At 34.9% G+C, this 15,901-nt stretch overlaps 2 protein-coding genes across 3 annotated transcripts in view; both read left to right on the forward strand.

The window, feature by feature from the left end:
- The window catches only part of LOC107744690 (serine/threonine-protein kinase 31), a 13,876-nt gene extending 1,292 nt beyond the window's left edge, over nucleotides 1-12,584 (forward strand). The window contains exons 3-25 of one of the 2 annotated variants that reach the window (XM_016558501.1): nucleotides 560-655; nucleotides 726-797; nucleotides 1,525-1,683; nucleotides 1,783-1,897; nucleotides 1,970-2,102; nucleotides 2,692-2,851; nucleotides 4,617-4,742; nucleotides 5,117-5,229; nucleotides 5,363-5,519; nucleotides 5,760-5,885; nucleotides 6,342-6,524; nucleotides 6,659-6,775; nucleotides 6,977-7,096; nucleotides 8,066-8,197; nucleotides 8,451-8,552; nucleotides 8,868-8,948; nucleotides 9,207-9,332; nucleotides 9,865-9,984; nucleotides 10,106-10,192; nucleotides 10,421-10,570; nucleotides 10,708-10,833; nucleotides 12,167-12,238; nucleotides 12,317-12,584. In XM_016558501.1, coding sequence (XP_016413987.1) covers nucleotides 560-655; nucleotides 726-797; nucleotides 1,525-1,683; nucleotides 1,783-1,897; nucleotides 1,970-2,102; nucleotides 2,692-2,851; nucleotides 4,617-4,742; nucleotides 5,117-5,229; nucleotides 5,363-5,519; nucleotides 5,760-5,885; nucleotides 6,342-6,524; nucleotides 6,659-6,775; nucleotides 6,977-7,096; nucleotides 8,066-8,197; nucleotides 8,451-8,552; nucleotides 8,868-8,948; nucleotides 9,207-9,332; nucleotides 9,865-9,984; nucleotides 10,106-10,192; nucleotides 10,421-10,570; nucleotides 10,708-10,833; nucleotides 12,167-12,238; nucleotides 12,317-12,421 — 2,778 coding nt within the window. In that variant the 3' untranslated portion in view covers nucleotides 12,422-12,584. Of the gene's footprint in view, nucleotides 1-559; nucleotides 656-725; nucleotides 798-1,524; nucleotides 1,684-1,782; nucleotides 2,103-2,691; nucleotides 2,852-4,616; nucleotides 4,743-5,116; nucleotides 5,230-5,362; nucleotides 5,520-5,759; nucleotides 5,886-6,341; nucleotides 6,525-6,658; nucleotides 6,776-6,976; nucleotides 7,097-8,065; nucleotides 8,198-8,450; nucleotides 8,553-8,867; nucleotides 8,949-9,206; nucleotides 9,333-9,864; nucleotides 9,985-10,105; nucleotides 10,193-10,420; nucleotides 10,571-10,707; nucleotides 10,834-12,166; nucleotides 12,239-12,316 lie in introns of both variants that reach the window. The other variant, XM_016558500.1, reaches the window with a different exon arrangement.
- Nucleotides 12,585-14,178: 1,594 nt separating this feature from the next.
- On the forward strand, nucleotides 14,179-15,901 carry LOC107744720 (pro-neuropeptide Y). The gene is made up of 4 exons (XM_016558540.1): nucleotides 14,179-14,263; nucleotides 14,815-14,975; nucleotides 15,240-15,356; nucleotides 15,822-15,901. Exons 2-4 carry the CDS (start codon nucleotides 14,815-14,817, stop codon nucleotides 15,844-15,846), a joined length of 303 nt encoding a protein of 100 aa, XP_016414026.1. The 5' UTR covers nucleotides 14,179-14,263; the 3' UTR covers nucleotides 15,847-15,901.

Below are 15,901 nucleotides of genomic sequence, written 5' to 3' on the forward strand. Positions count from 1 at the left end.
TGTTTGTTTTAATACAGTAATTGATTGATTCAATGTATTTGATAGTTAAAATGACTACAAATTCAGGTTTTCGTCACCTCCGTCAGATGTGTCAACTCCGTCAGTTGAATATTTAGATAATATTTCATTATGATATTTTATATTTGTTGTGGAATTGTTGGTCACATGTGAAAGTGTAATCTGTCTGCTAACAGGAGAATGTGTTTTAACATGTTAAAAACATCTTGAATGTTGTTAAAGATAAAGTTGAAATTATATTTATATATTAATATTATATATTACATTTATATATTAATAATTATATATTATATTTAAAATATTACACAGTCCAAGGTAAAAAAGCACATTTTGTTAAAAAAGAGAAAAGTTGGGAGGTTGTATCAAAGAATAGCTCAGTAGCTTAGTACATATAAGATACATAAATGTAGTTTCATTTGTCTGAGTACAAGGTTTTATTTTTTCAATTTTGCACCCTGTTTTGTCCCACTTCTCAAGAATGACTGAGTAGTTATTTAAAAATGTAGTGTGTTTTTCAATTGGTTTGTTTTTGTTTCACCAGAATGTGACAGACAAAATAAATGAGAAGATAAATGTTATGCTGATAGAAAAATGCCCCAGCGCCCCTATACTGATGGGAAGACCGAGTTCACACAAGGCAAGTAATATGTGGTCAAATAGGAAAGGTCAAAAAGAATAGATGTGACTCTTTTCCATTTTCTATGTAGGTCTATGGGGCACGATATTCAGAGGACAAGTGCTGGTACAGGTGTACTGTGCAACAGCAATCAGAAGACAAGGTGTGTAAAAAGCTGAGAAAATCAAGAAGGATCCGCCATTGTGCCAAATTCCGAACCTCACTAGAAATAGGGACTAATCCGATAGCAGCCTCAACAAGGGAGCCTCAGCCTCAACTTTCTCCATCATTTTTTAATTCAGTTATTTCATTCGCAGTCTTGTACCTTTGTCTATTTGTTTGATTCAAATAAAAGTTTGTAATGTTGGGATTCACCTCGTAGCTAGATGGTTTGGCTTTTTAAAATTCCTATTGGAAAAAATGAATGGGAAAAATACTTCCACAACCAAGGCTGCTATAAAAGTGGGTGCCACTGTTGCACTTTATAATCAGAAGTGGGTCAAAATGATTTGGTTTTACTGGATCTGACAGTGGCCCTGGACTTTATTCAGAAATAGATGTAAATGCAGCATCACAGGAAAAAAAAAAAAAAAAACCCTGTTCAGTGGCTGTCACCCATGTCAACTTATTTGGAGACCAAAAGCATCTGATAACAGGTGGTTTTCAAAATAGTGAATAGGACTATTTACTGATTGAGTAATTTTAGTATAGCAGCCCACCCAAAGAAGAATTAAACAGTATATATAGAATGATGCATGACTGTGGTTTTCATTTCTTGATGTCATTTTTTTATTATAGTGGACAAAGTTACTTTGAGGCTGTTTTTTTATTGTTTTAACACTGATGTGGTTCTCACGAGTATCAGATTTTGATTTGTTCTTTTTTCTCAGTTCTATATTTTGTACATTGACTATGGAAATACAGAGATTGTCAGTCGGTCTGATTTAGTCGAACTCCCAGAAGAACTGCAGACAACAGGACTTGCAAAAAAGTACAAGTTCTGGGGCTTTCATGTGTCAAGTGAGCAGGATTCCCCACTTTTTTCACAGGTATTTGAATGGACTGTTCACCTATGAATGTGATTATAAATGCATCTGATATTTGTTTGTGCTTTTGCTTTGACTCTTATACAACTGTGTTGTCACTAGGGGAAGTCCTTCCTTCAGAATATGATTCATGGAAAAAAGTTGCGTGTCCATAAAAAGTCAGTTTGCTTTGATGGAACCATCCTGGTTGAAGCCTTCCAGGGGAATCTTGACATTGGTGAGGAGCTATTGAAATTTAAGTTCGCCAAAGTCAGTCTCCCAGGCAATAGGGAGAACTCCTTTCCCACAGTAAGCCTGCAGGAGTGCACAGGACTGTGGCCCAGCAGAAACGCCCCGGGGGAGTTGGACACACTTGGCTCTTCATTGGGATGCATGCCCAAATTGCGACCGATATTCTCAGACCAGAAGCCTCAAATTATTAAGTACGTTTTGATACAATATTAGAAGCATTAACCTCTCATTGTGCAAGTGCTTAAAGGGATAGTCGACCCAAATACGAAAATTCTATCATCATTTACTCACCCTGTTGTTGTTCCTAGCCTGTTTGCATTTCTTTCCTCTATGGAAGATAATAGAAGATATTTTGAAGAATGTTGATAATGTTGGATTTTTTTGTACATTCAATGGAAGTCAATAGGACCTGAAACCATTTGGTTACCAACATTCTTCAGAATATATATTTTTTGTGTTCCACAGAAGAAAGGAAGTCACACAGGTTTTGAACAACATAAGGATGAGTAAATGATGACATCATTTTAAAGGGATAGTTCGCCCAAAAATGAAAACTCTGTCGTTAATTACTCACCCTCATGTCGTTCCAAAGCCATAAACCCAGAATTTTCATTTTTGGGTGAACTATCCTTTTTTTATTTTTGAGTGGGCTGTCCTTTTAAGGATAACATTGCTATTCACTTTAATCATAGCAGTTGGGTATAGCATCCACATTATCATTCTGAACATCTCTCGATAAATGTTCTGAGTTTTGAATATGTGTTTTTCTACATGCTTTAGGGAGCAGAAAACCAGCGTTGCTCTCCAGCCTGTGGAGAAACTGAATGCTGGTCAGGAACCTCTTACTGAGATCCAGTCCTCAAAAACTGATGGAAATGGACAGCAGGTGTGCTCTCAGGATATTGAGCAGGTGCCGAATGAAACCGAGTCTGAACTACAGGTGGCTCTTTCTCATTGTCGCAAATGTTTTACCATTGAATTTAATTTCTCACTATATCTGTGCATTATAAATCACAAAAGTGCTTCTCAACTGGCAGTTTGCTTCTGATAGGGCTGTGGACATTAAACCTGTAAAAAAAAATAGTTAACACCTAATTGACACATTTCCCACCTAATATTCAGAGGGTTTTAAGATCCTGTCAGCTTTCAGAAGGGACAAGAATATACCATATCTTTTGTTATTAATGTCAAAGGGTGTGCATACAGTTTAAAAACAAACAAACATGTAGATAGACAAGTCAACAAATTGAACAAACACATTTCAATACATTTGAACATGTATTCAAATATTTTAATTAAAATCATTATTTCAATTAGTATATGTGACCCTGGACCACAAAACCTTTGTTAGGATATGACAATATTTGGCCGAGATAGAACTATTTGAAAATCTGGAATCTGACGACTGGTTTTGTGGTCCAGGGTCACATATTTGCTTTTAGTTTTATGTTTGTTTGTTGCCTATTGATGATAAATGTAAAATCTGTGAATCTCCTGAAGTTTTAAACCATTGCTCAGCGTTAAAGATATTTCAAGAGGGAAACAAGTGTAGAAAGTATATAGATAGTACTAATAAGTGGATTAAGGACACTTACAAATATACAATAGTGTTCAAAAGTTTTGGGGGTCAGTAAGTTATTTATTTATTTTTTTTAAAGAAATTTAATAAGGAATTAATTGTATTTTTGGCTATTGCTACAAATATACCCCAGCGACTTACGACTAGTTTTGTGGTCCAGGGTCACATATTTGCTTTTAGTTTTATGTTTGTTGTTGCCTATTGATGATAAATGTAAAATCTGTGAATCTCCTGAAGTTTTAAACTGTTGCTCAGCGTTAAAGATATTTCAAGAGGGAAACAAGTGTAGAAAGTATATAGATAGTACTAATAAGTGGATTAAGGACACTTACAAATATACAATAGTGTTCAAAAGTTTTGGGGGTCAGTAAGTTATTTATTTATTTTTTTTAAAGAAATTTAATAAGGAATTAATACTACTCAACAAGGAAACAATAAATTGATCAAAAGTTGCACTAAAGACAATTTTCATGCTACAGAAGATTTCTGTTTCAAATGTATGCTGTTCTTTTGAACTTTTCATTCATCAGAAAATCCTGAAGAAATGTTTTCAGCATTGGTAAAAAATAAGAAATGTTTATTTTCTGTGCACCAAATCAACGTATTAGAATGATTTTTGAAGGATCATGTGGTGTGTGGGTGTGGGGGTGGGGGTGGGGGGGTAGATGAAATAAATGCAGTGTTGGTGAGCATAAAAAAACTTCTCTAAAAACATTTTAAAAAATCTCCAAATGTTTGAATGGTAATGTGCATACACTAATGCTTAATGGGGTCATATGATGCGATTTCAATTTTTCCTTTCTCTTTGGAGTGTTACAAGCTCTTGGTGCATAAAGAAGATCTGTAAAGTTGCAAAGACTAAAGTCTCAAATCCAAAGAGATATTCTTTATAAAAGTTAAGTCAACCACGCCTACCTAAAACGGCTCGTTCTAACACACCCCAACATACCTACGTCGTTCTGTGGGAAGATATGCATAACGCCGCCCAAATGTTCACACAAAATGATGCCGCATGTAAGAAATCACACTTGATTGTATCATGAACCTCCTACAAGTGAAAACCCTTGTAACATGTGAGAGCATGCCTGAGATAGTCTGTGACCGCTGTGCTGTTTTGTGTACCCAGAGGATGAGAGAGGTGATAAATGATAAGGACATGGAGATCAAGAAGCTAAAAGAGGAAGGAAGTGCCATCCAGCAGCATGCATCTCTCCTGGGGCAGCAGCTAGAAGAGGCCAAATTAGAGCTGCAGGTGCCCATGAGCTGTTTCACATGCGTGTTGATTGTTCAGTGTGTTTTAGGCCATGACGCAGATTAATTACATCCACCTCATTTTATGAACTAACGAGAATGCGCACCCATCTTGAATGTGCCTGGCTTCCAGTGTCATCTGTTTCCTTTTTTTTTTCTGCTGTACAAAACGGCTTGTTATGCTGCTTGATACTGCAAACTGGTATTTCTTATCGTATTATTGTATTATCGTAACCATAAACACACTGGTTTGTAGTGCAAATAGTTTTACTTTTACTTTACCTATAGAGCATAACGCATCAGAAGTCTCACACATTGACAGATTGTAGCTTTGTTCCACAATGCAATATGTGTATAAAGAGTTGTTCTTTGCAGATACTGAAGGAGAGTTATGATAAGACAAAGGAGACTGAACATAATCATCCTACAACAGTTGCAAACAGAATATCCCAGCTGGCTAAGAAAGTGGATTCTTTGAGGAAACTAAGGCAAAATCATTTTTCTTCTTCCCAAACGCTTCTTTTTTTTCTTCCAGTTTCAGTGGTTTAATGTATACTTGCTTCTACTTCTGACTTGATTTAGACAATGTTTCTGACTTAAAATTATTGGTTTGAACCTCAGGGAGAGTAATCCATGCTCCACTGATGAAGATCACCTATTAGAGTCCATCACCATCATCATGAACTACAGGATCCCAATGCCGTTGAGCTCCGAGAGGCTGGACCTTGCGGGGAAAGCTTATGATCAAACCTTGGAGAATCTAAGAGGCTGTCAAACCGTGAGTAAAATATACATTCTTCTGATCAATGAATGAATGAAATGAGTTTGCATATAGATGAATGTCATCTCTGTGGCTCAAAAAAAAAAACTATTTCTTTAAAAAGACTGTGGTAATAACCAGTGTATGAAAGAACTGTTTTTGTTAGAAGCCTCTCAACTGTATTACAGTTTTACATTCCCTGTTGTCTTCTGTTGACTGTGGCATTGCTTCTAAGATTGCTTGTGTGTGTTCTGTCAGATGGCGGAAGTAGAGTCATTGGTGAACATTAGGAATGAGGCTCGAGGTGCTCTCTTAGCTGCTGTAGATGACTTCCTGCAGGAGGTGGACAAGCTGCCAATCAATGAACGCTTGGACAGGCTGAAGGTATGAGTATATACAAACGAGTATTATTTTAGTATTCTGTTATAGTGTTTGATTTTATATTTTCAGCCACAAACAATTTTCAGTTTGTTTTAGTAATTTTATGTTTATTTTTTTACCTATTTTATTTCAGTTTAAGATAAGTTTACGTTTTCTAATATTTTTATATTTTATTTCAGTTTAAAGAAAAAAAACTTATTAACAACACTGATACAAATACATCACTTTCCAAATTTCTCACAGAGATTGTTTTGTATTGAATTTAGTCAGATTAGGCCTCCGTAAAGTATCAGATATATTTCTTGAATCAGCCTCTCAGAGGCTGTGCTCGGTTTCTTGTTTTCTACCTAATAAATGTGTGAAAAGCCCATAAATTGAAACAACACATTCATAGAATTTGAAGATTCCCCTGCCAGCTTTTCATTACTGCATTTTGAACTGTGTCGTCTGCATATATAGGAAGTTGCATCCTCATTGACGGCAACGTTTAGCTCTGTTATGCTGGTGGAGCAGACCGAAGAGTGCTCTTTTGAGAAGTTCTGTGAGTGGAAGGGGCACAAACAACAGAAGATCAAAAATGTGCGAAAAGCTACAGATGAAGCTCTCCTTGCTCTTAGCAGCTGGGCAACCAGGCTTAGCAAGGTGCGTTTGCTAATGTAAACCTCATCAAATTCATGTCTCCTTTTACTGATACCTTTTAAGTTAAATGAACAGACATGGTTTATAGTATCAAGGTACTTTATTTACTGCTCTATAAGATGAAGCCTTTGTTTCAGTTTTCGTGTTTGATGGAGAAAACGTCATTGACCGAAGAAGATGTTGCTGAAGGTGTGGAAGAGATCCTGATGAATGCTGACAATGCCTTGTGTGAAGAACTCCGTACTAAATCCTCTGTAAGAGTTTCTGTCCTGATCTACACATTTTTCTACACTATGTCTGCATTTCAGTGTGCATTCCCTCTCTTCTTAGCAAGGGCACAAACCCCCAGGTCTTCTCCAGAGGGACTTTATTCTTTGCAATTTCAGATGTTTGGGAAAAACAAAGCTCACAATTACTGAATGGAAAATTTGTTTCTCACTGTTGTGTTGTTATAGGAACAAGATGATCAAGAGAGGAAAATGGTGTTTAATGCCTTTAATAAAGCCATGCAGGGCATCCAGAGAGAACAATGTTTGTTAAAAGCGATCAGGCAAAAGTACGAACTCAACACAAAGGTAAAAGAGATTCTCTCTTTGAATTCATTTTAAAAAAGCTGATTCTATGGAGATTCATAAAAATAGATACACTACCATTCAAATGCTTTGGTCGGGTCTGTAAGAGTTATTTTTTTTTTTTTAGAGTTTATGTTTTTGAGAAGTCTCATGCTCAGGCTACATTTATTTGATGAAAAGTACAGTAAGTCAGTAACATTGTAAATATTATTATGATTTAAAATAACTTTACTATTTTAATATATTTTAAAATGTAACTTATTCTTTTCACATGATCCTTCAGAAATGATTCTAATATGTGACCCTGGACCACAAAACCAGTCGTAAGTCGCTGGGGTATATTTGTAGCAATAGCCAAAAATACATTGTATGGGTCAAAATTATAGATTTTTCTTTTATGCCAAAAATCATTAGGATATTAAGTAAAGATCATGTTCCATGAAGATATTTTGTAAATTTCCTACCGTAAATGTATCAAAACTTTTTTTGCACCCTCAGATTCCAGATTTTCAAATAGTTGTATCTCGGCCAAATATTATCCAATCCTAACAACCATACATCAATGGAAAAGCTTATTTATTCAGCTTTCAGATGATGTATAAATCTCAATTTCGAAAAATTGACCCTTGGTTTTGTGGTCCAGGGTCATATATGTTGATTTTGGTACTCAAGTAACATTTTCTATTATTATTAATGCTGAAAACAGTTATGCTGCTTTCATTTTTTTTGTGGACATTGTAATGATTTTCTCTTTATATTTTGATCATTAGAAAGTTCAAAAGAACAGCATTTATTTGAAATCTTTTGTAACATTATAAATAGGTGTACTGTCACTTTTGACCAATTTATGAATACATACTGAAAAAAAAAAGTCTTACCCCAAGCTTTTCAACCGTAGTGTATACAGTGCATGATTATTTTCATTATCACTTTTATTTGTTAGTTGTAACAGCCATAATGTTTTAACTGCAGTTTAAGCAGGAAATACAGCAGTGGCAGAGCGGCCCTCCTAAAGCAGAAGAGCTGTTTGCGGTGAAGAAGGGCATCAGGAGATTGAGATCTCAGCTGCGCTGGAAACTGGTGGAAGTCAGCTGTCTGGAGGAGGTGAGAACAGCCCTACCTAATGTGCTCTGAAAATCCACACGATGGGGCCACAGTTCACAAAATGTCCATAGTGCTGGGAGCTCAGATGGCTGGGATCTCAATATTGATTTAGTTTTTTTTATTTTTATTAATTATCGTATGCAGCACTATTTATGCATATCTGTTCATTGATTAACTTTGCCTGTTAAGTAACTGGGAGAGCTGGTTGCGTTCACTGGAAATGGTCAGTTTATCAGTTTTGAGTTTCCTGAAGGCAGAAGAACTGGACCTGCCAGAGATTCTTAAGAAGAAGGAGGAGATCGCTGAGACGAGAAATGCTCTCTTTCAAGAAATCAGCCATGAAAAGAAGCAATATGTATGTGTTTAAAGATCTTTCATATTCTTAGATACTGGGCTTAGATTCTAGCACAGACACAGTTAAGAATGGCAATACAATACATTATTTATGTATGCAGGATGTCATACTTTGTTGTTGTATTAGATTTGTAGTCCACCCAAAGAACTATAATATTGTGTTTATACCTTAGAACAGTGGTTTGCAATGGGATAGAAATGTCAGTGCTGAATTGTTAAATAAAAATGTATAATTAAAAAATGATGGTGCATTAGTTAAATTACTTAACTTTTCAGCAGTTAATACCTGAAATCTCCATTATGTGTTGATATACAGATAATGCTGTGTGACCTCATGAAAAGAGGCTTTCCTGAGTTGCCAATTATCTATCCTGATGCAGATATTAATGGCTATATGGTGAGTACTTGTTTTGTCAATACCAATACCAAAGCCTTGTGCAATGTTTTAAATGAATGTATTTATTCATTTAGCACGATTTTATGTAAAAGAACTATAACAAATGACTGGGATTGTACAGCATGAGCTTAAGTGTACTGTAAACTTTTCTTTTTGGGAATGTTCGCTGACTACAGAGGATGGAAGATGTATGTTTAAGGTCTGTGAGCATTGGAACAGAGTGATAGTTATTCTTTTTCTGCAAATGTGTGCTTTCAGAGCTCTGCAGGACTGTTAATGAAGAGCTTGGACAGAGACATGTTTGATGCAGACCCGATGAGAGAGCTAAGTGGGAGGAGACCTCTTCTAAGCACAGATTTCCAGGGACGGAAAATAGTCCTGAAGGTTGGTAATAGCCCAGAATGTTCATTTGCTTTGCTTTGGTCAAAGTACAGTGAGAATATATGTACACTATAAGCCAAGTGCGAAACACATATACTCATTATTTATTTTTATATTCCAAATTTTAAAACAATATTAAGTTTGAAAACTAATATTGTTACATTTTTATTGCAGTTTAAAATAACTGTATTCTTAATGTATGTAACTGCATCTCAATGTGTTTTAAAATGTTCTTTATTCCTTTGATGGCAAAGCTGAATTTTCAGCAGCCATTACTCCAGGCTTCAGTGTCACATGATCCTTTAGAAATCATTGCATAGGCTAATTTAGTACTCAACTAAAGTTTTTTTTGTTGTTGGGTGCTTTATTATTATTATTATTATTGGTAGTATTGTTAATGTTGAAAACTGCTGCTTAATGTTGTGTGGAAACCGTGATACATTTTTTCCAGGATATATTGTTAGATATGGAATATCTATAATATTGTTGCTGTCCATTGCTGAATGTTTGTAAAAGAGTTGAGGGTTGTTTGCAGTGCTATGCTGTGGATGAAGAGTCAGAGGCGAAGATGCTTGAACAAGCCGCCCAGTATCACAGAGCTCAGCAGCAGAATCCCGCCTCTACTGTTCCTCTCCTGGCGCTGTTTTGCGGCAAAGTTCTCTGTCGTCTTTTACTATACTAGTTTCTGACTTCATAAAGCAGAGTGGACCTACACATTTCAGTGATGTTACAGCTCTGTATCAGCGCATGTATAAAATGTCTTCTGTTTTGTCCAGTCTGATCCACTGGCATATGTCATGGTACCACACTACTCGAATGGAAGTCTCAGGGCCATTCAGAAATCCTCTCCACTGTCCTCTTCTGTAAGTGCATCAATTCCAAATGTATTTGTCGACACTGTAGACAAGTGGTAAAGTTTGTCAGATTAATATAAAGGTCTTACAAAACTTTTTTTTTTAAATTTACTTTTAATTTACTATTTTAAAATCAAGCATTAATGGCCATAACAGCCAGAACTTTGGTGCTTACTCATACAATTTGCAAACTTCTTTTAAGGTATTTTTTTGTCCTTTTTTGTTATTGCAATGTAGGAGATTAGGAAGGTGATGAAGGGCGTAGCTTTGGGACTGCAGGGTCTTCATGCAGCATCTCTTACTCATGCATCTCTGCATCCCAACAATGTGTTTGCCATCGGCCGAGAGAAAGGCATTGTTGGAGATTATGATTTTTCAAAGACACCTGTAAGTGAAACCCCAGCAAATTCAGTGACGTTATGGATTCATGTACTTTTTGGGGAAAATTAACTAAATGGAAGCAGACCTGGTCTTGATTATTAAATCTTAGAAATTATTGTTTATATGATTATTTGTTTTTATAGGAGCAGAGGGTGTCTGACAGAGGGATGGTGGCTGGTTCCATCAGTCTGGTGGCTCCAGAGTTGAAGCAGGGTCAGCCGCCTTCCCCAGCCAGTGATATGTATGCCTTTGGAGGCATCGTGCTCTGGGTAGAACTGTTACTTACTTATTTGCTTGCTTGCTTGCTTACACTATCATTTAAAAGTCTGGAATAATCATTTTATAAAGAAGTCTTTTTTATCAAAAATAAAGTAAAAAAAGTAATACTGTGAAATATTATTGCAGTTTAAACAAACTGTTTTCTATTTGAATATATTTTAAAAATTACTTTATTCCTGTTTTGACAAAGCTGAATTTTCAGCAGCCATTTCTCGTCTTCAGTGTCACATGATTCTTCAGAAATCGTTCTAATATGTGACCCTGGACCACAAAACCAGTCGTAAGGGTCAATTTTTCAAAATTGAGATTTATACATTTTTCCATAGACATTCCATCTGAAAACTGAATAAATAAGCTTTCCATTGATGTATGGTTTGTTAGGATAGGATAACATTTGGCTGAGATACAACTATTTGAAAATCTGGAATCTGAGGGTGCAAAAAAATCGAAATATTGAGAAAATCGCCTTTAAAATTGTCCAAATGGAGTTCTTAGCAATGCATATTACTAATCAAAAATTAAGTTTTAATATATTTACAGTAGGAAATTTACAAAATATCTTCATGGAACATGATCTTTACTTAATATCCTAATGATTTTTGGCATAAAAGAAAAATATATAATGTTGACCCATACAATGTATTTTTGGCTATTGCTACAAATATACCCCAGCGACTTAAGACTGGTTTTGTGCTCCAGGGTCACATATTTTGATTTGCTGTTACTGCTGTTTAATATTTTTGTGGATACCGTGAAACATTTATTTCAGGATTCTTGAATAGACGGATGAATAGAAAGGTCAAAAGAACAGCCTATATTTGAAATATAAATATTTTGAAACATTCTAAATGTCTTCTTTACTGTCACTTTTGATTAAGACTGAAGTAATAAAAATCCAGCTTTTCCAGTACAGGAATAAATTACATTTTAAAATATATTTGTATCGTGAAAAGCGCTATACAAATAAACTTGAATATTCAAATAGGAAGCATTTATTTAAATTGTAATAATATTTCACAATTATTTTAATAATTTTGGATCAAATAAATGCAGCCTTGGTGAGCATAAGAGATTTATTTCGGAAACATTACAAACTCTTAATTATTCAAAACGTTTGAGCTGTTATGTTCTTATTTATTGTCCTTTTTATATTTTATAAAATTATAATTTATGAAAACAAAAATGTATACAAATTTCTAGTGTGTAAAATATAGTAGAAGTATACATTGTATATAAATGTGTAATTCTAAAAAAAGAAAAAAGAAAAACTTTAAAAACAACATAAATTTTTTCTGACAGTAAAGGAGTCTTGTTTGTTCACAGCTGCATGTTCCAGACTTCAGCGGAACTCTAGAGAGTGAGCGTCAAAATGTAGAGTTCTCTGGTTTGGGTCTGGTAGGTAGAATATAAGAGCTGATAAATAGTATTTTAAAATTATTACTCCAAAATTATTCAAACATTTCTCGCTGACAGGATGCCAAATTGCACGAGCTCCTCTCAAAGCTGCTGATTTCATCTACAAGACTGTCTGCTTCTGAGGCCCTAAAGGAAGACTACTTCATCTCAGTTGATGTGTAAAAGTGAATTATGTTCATGTTTGCATTCTTTGCCCTTTTTATTTATTATTTTCTTCTAAGAAAAAAAAAACACAGAGGTGTTTGTTTGTTCATTCCTCAAACCTTGTTTCATGTTCCTGGAATAAATAAAAATAAGTTTATAAAGGCAGAATTAAGTGGAAATCTTGGTCAATACAGTATGTGCATCAGAAAAGATGATGTGCATTTTCTGTTTGTAAGATGCTTGGTTTTTCCCTTTTGTAATTTTTTATCCTGTTCCAGCCCAGATCCACGTAATGTGAAAGGCTGTCAGCTGTAATCTCAGTCATTGACAAGACCTTACTTTGAAATTGCCCCATTTGAAAATTGTCTCCATGTTATCTTCTGTCTTTCTGTTCTTTTTTTTCTTATTCTTCATCAAAACGTGACTCAAAAATGGAGTGCAGAAAAATGCTGAAAGGGCGAACAGTTTGGAATGCTAGTGAATATTCACAGAAATCATATGAGTGTATAATAATTTCCGGTGTCATCAACAAATTAGTGAGAAAATAACACATTATCATTAGTATTTTGGGCACACTTACCCTCTTCACATGCAATCTCTGTGATTATTGATCTTGAATAGGTCACCTGGTTTTTTTTTTGAACACAGCAGTCCCAGCATTGATGAAAGGTACAATTTATGCCACTTAGGAAGAAGCTAATCAGGCTGAGATGTTCAAAGTTATGTAACGGTGGTTTTCACTTATTGGAAATCAGACCACAGAGTCATTCCACATTGCTGTTATTTGACTGGATGACCCAAGGTCATTTACTAGAATATAGCACTATATAATATAAGGCTTTTACAGTTTCTTCCTAAAATAGAATTGTGACATACAGTGAATTCAGCAAGTATTCAAGAGTCAGACCCCTGCATTTTTTCACATTTTGCCAAGTTATGCCAATTATTCAGACCCTTAAAGGGATAGTTCACCCAAAAATGAAAATTCTGTCATCATTTACTCACCCTCATGTCGTTCCAAACCTGTATGAGTTGCTTTCTTATGTTGAACACAAAAGAAGATATTTTGAAGATTGCTGGTAATCAAACAGTTGGTGGTTGCCATTGACCTCCATAGTATTTTTTTTTCCTTCTATGGAAGTCAATGGCAACCACCAACTGTTTGATTACCAGCAATCTTCAAAATATCTTCTTTTGTGTTCAACATAAGAAAGCAACTCATACAGGTTTGGAACGACATGAGGGTGAGTAAATGATGACAGAATTTTCATTTTTGGGTGAACTATCCCTTTAAAGGAATAAATTAAAAAATTGTCATTTATTCTCATGTTGTTCCAAACTCGTATAACTGAAACATGTTCTGAGAAGCATTTAGAAGATATTTTGAGAAATGTTGTTTTGTTTTTAGTTTTTCTTTTCCAGCATTCTTCAAAATATTGTTTGTTCCTTAAAAGAAAGAAATGCATAACAGGTTTGGAACATTATGAGGGTGAGTAAATGATGACAGAACTTTAATGTTTGGGTGACTATTAATTTAATTTAGCACCTTCGGCAGCGATTACAGCATCAGGTGAGTCTGAATATAGCCTACTTATTTGCTGCATTCAGGACGTTTGAGAATTATTTTTTTCCTCGTAGAGTTGTCGTATAGTTTGCATAGAGTATACATCTCTTAGACTTTGTATAACAATGATGACACGCCTTCTTGTCGTGTTAAGCGCTGCACTTTAAAGAGACGTGCTCCACATCTGCTATAAATTACGAGCAATCTCCTTCAGTCCGGCAGAACATCTGAGATCCCAGAGAACTGCGCTGTCAGTCAACCCTCACAAGAAGACGACAGTCTGTCATCGGAGGAAGGTAAGTAAAACAACCTTTTTGTCATGTTGGTCGTCAGTTTTAATAAGTTAAACCACTCAAAACGAAGTAAGATACACAGTTGTGAGCAAGGGCTAGCTGTAAGGTTTCAGCCAAGTCTAGTTAGCAGCGATTTTGTAGGCTATATTGGTTTTAAACACCTAGTTCAAAACTCTTAAGTAATCCTTTATATTATCTAAAGTCAAATTTTATTCTACACTATTAAAAATTTCAATCCCATATTTTGCTGTAGGTAAATAAGTGAACAAACACATGCTGGGATATAGATAGATAGATAGTATATATATATTAATTTATGAAGGCGCAAAAATAGAAAAAAGTAATACAAATGTAATTAATGACTATTTAATTACAATTTTTGTCTAATATTTTAATATACAAATATTATTAATAATATAATTATTTTATAAAAACAACAACAAGCTCTGGTCTTGTCTTGAATTCAAATTAAGTAATTGTTCAAAACTAGGCTGCTTTTACATTTTTGGCAGCATTTATTTATTCATTCATTCATTCATTCATTTATTTTCTAGATGCACTCTCATCAGCTGGTGTTTATGGTCATTGCTGTGATGTGGATTGTGACAATCACAGATGCATATCCATACACACCAGACACGGCCATCCCTGCAGAGGACATGGCCAAATACTATACTGCGCTACGACACTATATCAAGCTCATCACACGACAAAGGTAAGATAAAAAAAAAAGTGTAAATTAATCAATAAAATACAGCAAGCAGGACAATAGCTAGTCCCAAAGTATTTAGCAAACAATTTGAAATTAAGTTTACAAAGAAATAGGTCTTGATTTTTTTTTTTTACACTAATCATATGTTCATTATTTAAATAATACTTTCTCTTATTTTAGGGAATATGTTGGGAATAAGTTAATTTTGTGCAGCCTTTTTATTTCCTCTGATGCTTTTGTTGCTCTGATTGTCCTAACCTCTCTCAGGTATGGGAAAAGAAGCAGTCCTGAGCCCATGTTCTTGAGTCGGCTGTTGAGAGAGACACAAGAAAGCATTCCTGAGTCAACATATGATGAAGCAGGCACTGAACATGACCAGATCAGGTTAAAACTACAACATTTTATTTAGCTGGGGACTGGATATTATCTTTTTGTGTTATTTAAGCCTTCATTGTTTTACATTAAAAAAGAAGTTTATAAAAACGTTCTCTTTTATATACAGTGGGTACGGAAAGTATTCAGACCCCCTTAAATTTTTCACTCTTTGTTATATTGCAGCCATTTGCTAAAATCATTTAAGTTAATTTTTTTTCCTCATTAATGTACACACAGCACCCCATATTGACAGAAAAACACAGAATTGTTGACATTTTTGCAGATTTATCAAAAAAGAAAAACTGAAATATCACAAGTCCTAAGTATTCAGACCCTTTGCTCAATATTTAGTAGAAGCACCCTTTTGATCTAATACAGCCATACTTTCCGTACCCACTGTATATATATATATATATATATATATATATAATTGCCTCTCTCACTTTTTCATGTTATATAATTGTGTCTTCACAGATTAAAGGTAATATCCAATTGGTAATGGAAGATTTTTTCCATCCACCAAGTGATGTCAGCGGTGACCAGAGAGTGGCAGT

The sequence above is a fragment of the Sinocyclocheilus rhinocerous genome, unplaced genomic scaffold, assembly GCF_001515625.1.
Source record: "Sinocyclocheilus rhinocerous isolate Xijiao unplaced genomic scaffold, SAMN03320098_v1.1 scaffold498, whole genome shotgun sequence".
NCBI lineage: Eukaryota > Metazoa > Chordata > Actinopteri > Cypriniformes > Cyprinidae > Sinocyclocheilus > Sinocyclocheilus rhinocerous.